At 34.9% G+C, this 6,105-nt stretch overlaps 1 protein-coding gene across 1 annotated transcript; it reads left to right on the plus strand.

Annotated features, from left to right (window-relative positions):
- Positions 1–717: 717 nt before the first annotated feature.
- On the plus strand, positions 718–3,281 carry LOC130949194 (uncharacterized). Its single transcript, XM_057877985.1, has 3 exons — positions 718–1,063; positions 1,748–2,197; positions 2,947–3,281. The coding sequence occupies exons 1-3, from the start codon at positions 718–720 to the stop codon at positions 3,279–3,281; spliced, it is 1,131 nt and encodes a 376-aa protein (XP_057733968.1).
- The last annotated feature ends 2,824 nt before the right edge of the window (positions 3,282–6,105 follow it).

Consider the following 6,105-nt stretch of genomic DNA (forward strand, 5'->3'; position numbering starts at 1 on the left):
AAGGTGTCTAGATGCAAGACGACCAAAAAACCTGGGAGAAACTCTAGGTTACACACGAAGGTACCAAACAGGTCAAAGAAACAAGGATTGGTATGCTGCAAAAAGAATACGAGACATTTACCATGAAGGATGAAGAAAGCATTGATGAAATATTTGAGAGATTCTCAATCATTATCAACAGCATTGATGTTATGAGCTTGACATACACTGAACAAACCTTAGTGAGAAAAGTCCTTAGAAGCCTCACAAAAGAGTGGGAAACAAAAGCCATTGTCGTAGCTGAGAGTAACAACTTAAGTCCTATAACATATGATGAGTTGAGAGAAAAACTTCTTCGTTATGAAACCACACACACAAGCCAAGACTCAAAAAAAAAGGGAATAGCCCTAAAATCAAAAGTAGAACCAAATGAGAGCGAGTCTAGTGACAATTTTTCAGATGATGAAATTGTGTGTTTTGCTAGGAGACTAAGGAGACTAATGAGGAACAAAGACAGGTACAAGGGCTCCAACTCAAAGGAATATAAGAAGGACTTGAGCAAAGTGATATGCCACAATTGCAAGGAGGCTAGACACTTTAAGTACAACTGCCCAAAATTCAAGAAGGAAGAAAAAAGAAAGAAAAAAAAGGATGAGAGTACTCATGGCATCTTAGGAGGATCTTGAGAACGATTCAGATGTGGAAGAGGACTCCGAACACGAAGCCCAAGTCTGCTTCATGGCTAGTGAAGATCAACTGGAAGAGGTAAATTACTATGACCTATCCATGGATGATTTACACGTCATTATAGATGATCTTACCCATCTTTCTGAAAAGTTGTTGAAAAAATATAATAAATGTAAATCTGAAAATGAGATATTGAATGTAGTAAATGATTTCTTAAAAGAAACAGAATGTGCAATGGATCTTATTGACAAAAATAGGTTTTTGAAATCTGAAATTGGAAGACTTAAAGGAATGCACATTGTGGATCCTTCACAAGAACTTGTTGCTGAAAATGAAAGGCTAAATGAAATGATTAAAAGATTAAATAGTGATTTAGCAAGATTTGCTCACACTTCTAGTAACTTGGACAAATTACTTGCCAATCAAAGATCATTGTTTGAAAAATCTAGTTTAGGCTATGTGACAAAAGAGAGTGCAGTTTTTGAAAATTCTTCTACAAAATTCATGGCATCTTCTTCAAAAACAAAATCTACCATAAAAAAATCTGGTTTTGGATATGTTCTCACCTTTGAAGAGGAATTTGAAAAATCTTATTTTGATGAAAATGCATCATCTTCAAGAACCAAACCTGCATCAAACAAGTCGGGTTTGGGATATGTTTCAAACAATGAAATTGCTTTCAAAAAACCACAGTTTCACAAAAGAACCTCACATTCAAAAAGACCATATACTTTCAAAAATTCTGGTCTGAGTGTATTTACAAAAAGATATGCTAATAATAATAAAAAAACTTTATCAAAAGAAATGCATCTTTTTTTCAAAAACCAAAAACATCACTCTTTTGATCATTTCCAGCATCAAAACTTAAATTAATTTCAGCAAATTGCACCAGAAAATTATTGTTTTATTTGTAAGAAAATTGGTCACTCCTACTTACAATGCTTTATTAAAAAAAAAAAGAGTAGGGAACCAAACTTACAATGTTGTTTGTGATTTTAATGTACTTGGCCAACCAAGGTGGATTACCTTCAAAGGATCCAAATTAATTTGGATACCTAAGGTCACTTGAGATTGTATGCAGATTTGCTAGCATCCAAGAAGAAGAAAGACATGTGGTACTTGGATAGCAGATGTTCCAAGCACATGACGGAAAGGTCAACATTCTTCATCAAACTCAACAAGTATGATGGAGGGTTTGTGATCTTTGGAGATGATGGTAAGGGCAAAATTATAGCAGTTGGAAAAGTAGGTAAAAATTATTCTATCTTCATTGATGATGTCTTTTTGGTTGATGATTTGAGGCATAATCTATTGAGTATCAGCCAGTTATGTGATTTAGGTTACTTAGTGATATTCAAAATATTAGAATGCCGAGTGGTGAGTGAAAAGACTAATGAGGTACTGTTAGTTGCAAATCGGTGTGATAATGTGTATGATCTCACTCTTGATGAGCTAAATAATCAAAATGTAGCTTGTTTTCACTCCAAAGATTCTGAAAAGTGGCTATGGCACAAAAGATTGGGTCATGCAAGTATGTTCCAAATAAACAAGCTAGTCAAGAAGAAATTAGTAAGAGATATTTCTTTGATAAAATTTGACAAAGATATCACTTATGATGCTTGTCAAAGGGGTAAACAAACAAAGAATTCTTTTAAATAAAAGGAATACATCTCTACTAAAAGACCACTTGAAATGCTACATATTGATCTATTTGGTCCAACAAGAACTCAAAGTTTAGGTGGTAAACATTATGGTTTGGTGATTGTGGTCGACTACACAAGATTTGGTTAGGTTTTATTTCTTGCTCATAAAAATGATACATTTGCGGCTTTTGAAGTTTTCAGCAAAAGAAATCAAAATAAAAATATTTAAAGATTGTTTCCATTAGAAGTGATCATGGCAAAGAATTTGAAAACCAATATTTTGAATCTTTTGTGAGGAATTTCGAATATCACAAAATTTCTCTTACCCAAGAACATCACAACAAAATGGTGTTGTGGAAAAAAGAAATAGAAGCATACAAGAAATGGCAAGAGCTATGCTATGTGAAAGTGATATTCCAAAATTTCTTTGGGTTGAAGCTATTAATACTGCTTGCCACATGTTAAATAGAACAATCATAAGAAAACTTTTGTAGAAAACTCTTTTTGAACTTTAGAAAGGTCACCCACCAAATCTGAATTATTTATATATATATATTTGGATGCAAATATTTTGTTCTAAATAATAAAGAAAACTTAGAAAAATTTGATCCAAAGGCATATGAGTGTTTATTTGTAGGATTTTCCACCACTAGCAAAGCTTATAGAGTTTACCATCAAGATGCTAGAATAATTGAGGAGTCCATACATGTAACCTTTTCTGATACTAACTTGGTTCAAAGTATCTTGGAAGATTGTGATGTAGGAACTCAAGTTGAAGGCAATAAGAAAGAAGCCCAAAGTCATGAGGAAGAAATTTCTGAGCTACCTAAATCTGAAATTGCTGCTGTAGGAGATCCTGTAGGAGACAATTTTATTTTATCTCCTGAAACAGGTCAAATTCTTGAGAATACCAGTTTCTTGGATCTCTCAGTGACCGAATCTGCTCCTAGATCCACTAGATCCCGTGAGTGAAGATTTTCAAAGAATTATCCACAAGAATTTGTCATTGGGGACGTCTCTCAAGGTGTCAAAATTCGATCTCCACTAGAAAAGCTAATAAAGAATCAAACCAAGCTTTTCTCTTTCAAATGGAGTCACAAAACATCAAGGAAGTACTTAATGACCCCTCTTGGGTAAAGATTATGGAGGAAGAGCTTTGTAAGTTTGAAAAGAATCAAGTTTGGACACTTGTTCCAAAGCCAAATAGAAAGAAAGTGACCGGTAACAAGTGGATCTTTCGAAACAAGTTGGGTGAAGATAGAAGCATAGCTAGAAACAAAGCAAGATTGGTGGCACAAGGATATGATCAAGAGGAAGGAATAGACTTTGATGAATCCTTTGCCCCTGTTGCCCGAATGGAAGCCATAAGACTTCTTCTTGCTTATGCTGCTTATTGTGGTTTTAAATTATTTTAAATAGATGTAAAATGTGCATTTTTAAATGGAGTAATAGATAGAGAAGTGTATGTGGCTCAGCCACTTAGTTTTGAAAATAAAGAGCTTCCAAATCATGTTTTCAAACTTTCGAAGGCTCTTTATGGCCTAAGACAAGCTCCTAGAGCTTGGTATGAAAGAATTAGTTCTTTTCTCTTGAAAAATGGATTTCAAAGAGGTACCATAGACACTGCTCTATTTATTAAAAATTCAAATGATTCTTTCATTCTAGTCCAAATTTATGTTGATGACATCATTTTTGGATCAGCTAATGAAACCCGTTGTGCTGAATTTGGAAAACTCATGATAAGTGAATTTGACATGAGTATAATGGGTGAACTTAATTTCTTTCTTGGACTTCAAATAAAGCAAACTAAAAATGGAACTTTTATTCATCAAGAGAAGTATGACAAGGAACTAGTTAAGAAATTTAGTATAGAAAATACCAAACCCATGGGAATACCCAAGCATCCTAATGTTAGAAAAGGATGAAACTGAGAAAGATGTTATGAGACTAATTATGGAGGAATTGGTTATCTCATGTACCTAACATCCTCTAGACCTGATATAGTGCAAAGTGTTGGAATTTGTTCCAGATTCCAATCACAACCTAAAGAGTCACATCTTTCTGCAGTTAAAAGGATTATTAGATATGTTCATGGCACATCCAATTTCGGTTTATGGTATCCCAAGACTAATGATTTTTCTGCAGTTGGTTATTGTAACGCAGACTTTGCCGGAGATAGAATTGATAGAAGTACTTCAGGCATATGCTGTTTTCTTGGAAGGTCTTTAAATGTCTAGTCTAGTAAGAAGCGATTCACAGTGCCTCTTTCCACTGCTGAGGTTGAGTATATTGCTACCTCCTCTTGTTGTTCTTAACTCTTTTGGTTGAAAACTCAACTTGCTTATTATAAACTAAATGCTGATAATATTCTCTTGTTGTGTGACAACATGAGTGCTATAAATATTTCCAAAAATCTAGTGTTATATTCAAGAACTAAACATATTGAAGTGAGATTTCACTCAATAAGGGAACATGTTCAAAAGGAAAATATTAACATTCAATTTGTTAAATCAAAGGATCAATTAGCTGATATTTTCACCAAACCTCTGGCTGAGTGGATTTAGTAAACTAAGAACTAATATAGGAATTCTGAGTTATGATTCCTTATTTGAATCTTGTTAATGTGTTTGTTGAAGTTTTGTCTCTTAGGTTGGGAAGAGACAATTCTGGACAAATGAAAAACCATCATCCTGAAAAAAAATTTCTGGGCTCAATGGCAAGTTTTGAATCTTCTGGGCTAACCTTTCAGTTCAGAGTTCTTGTGATCCAATATGCTTCCTTAAATTCTATCATCTTTGGCCCAATGAGTGTTATATCATCCATATGTGACTTTATGTTTTGTCTTTTAGTGAAAAAGAATTCATTTTAAAATTAGCTTTGTTTTACCTAGTATTTTATTTTTTAATAAAATCAAATCAATTTTTTAATGATGTCAAGTCTTTTCAAGTTCTAGTCATAGGTGATGCAGTTGCATATTTTCAAGAAACCCTTTTCTTATTGCAGTTACCAAACCTCTCTCTTGATAACTTCTTCCACAACCTCTTCGTTTCCTCCCCACTATCATTAGTGTCTTGTTTGTGTGAAACCCTTATTCCACACCAATGAGAAAGAAAACTGTTATTCAAAAGAGTCCCAGGACAAAAATCTTCAAACTCCCTGAAAAACCTAGAACTTCTCCTCGCTCCAAAGATCAAACTTTTACACCATCACCCTCTCCTCCAATCTCTCCTCCCCTCACCGTTCCAATGGCACGTACCAAAACAACTCCAAGGTATCTTTCATTTTTCAAACCGACGACTCCACCCAATGCTCCCTCTCGGCCAAGCACCTCGAAGGAGAAGCGTCCTGCTGCTGAGGAGCTTGCGCCTGAACCATCTCGACCTAAGCCTAGGTCAGCTCCTCAACGTTCTCAAAGAGTGAAATAGCAAAGAAAGGGGCCTACTCGAACTGAAAAGGTAGTTCTTGATGATGATGATGACTTTGAGCTTGATGAATCTCATCCTCCCTTTGTCTCGGGGACTTCGGCCTCTACTAGACATAAATCACTTCTGTATGGAATGGTGAAAGATGTAATCCAAGAATTTGTCTCTTAATCCAACCATCTGATCACCTTAAGCAAAGATCAAAGGAAACTTGCTTCCAAGCATGAAAACTTCCTCAGAAACTTCAGAGATAGAGTGGCAGTTCTCATAAAATTCATTGACAATATCCATGAAGATGACACTATGGTCACTGATCTTGAAGACCCTGCTGATTCTGAGGAGGATGGTTCGAATGCTTGAGGATGTTTCTTCCA

This window comes from Arachis stenosperma, chromosome 9 (assembly GCF_014773155.1).
Source record: "Arachis stenosperma cultivar V10309 chromosome 9, arast.V10309.gnm1.PFL2, whole genome shotgun sequence".
Classification (NCBI taxonomy): Eukaryota; Viridiplantae; Streptophyta; class Magnoliopsida; order Fabales; family Fabaceae; genus Arachis; species Arachis stenosperma.

What these genes read in the sequence shown, in the direction of transcription:
- LOC130949194 (XM_057877985.1), top strand. Translation starts at nt 718, where the DNA reads ATGGCTAGTGAAGATCAACTGGAAGAGGTAAATTACTATGACCTATCC. An exon ending in AAGATTTGCTCACACTTCTA is followed by an intron (nt 1,064 to 1,747) that starts GTAACTTGGACA and finishes GATTGTATGCAG; the next exon opens with ATTTGCTAGCATCCAAGAAG. An exon ending in CAAAAGATTGGGTCATGCAA is followed by an intron (nt 2,198 to 2,946) that starts GTATGTTCCAAA and finishes GTTTATTTGTAG; the next exon opens with GATTTTCCACCACTAGCAAA.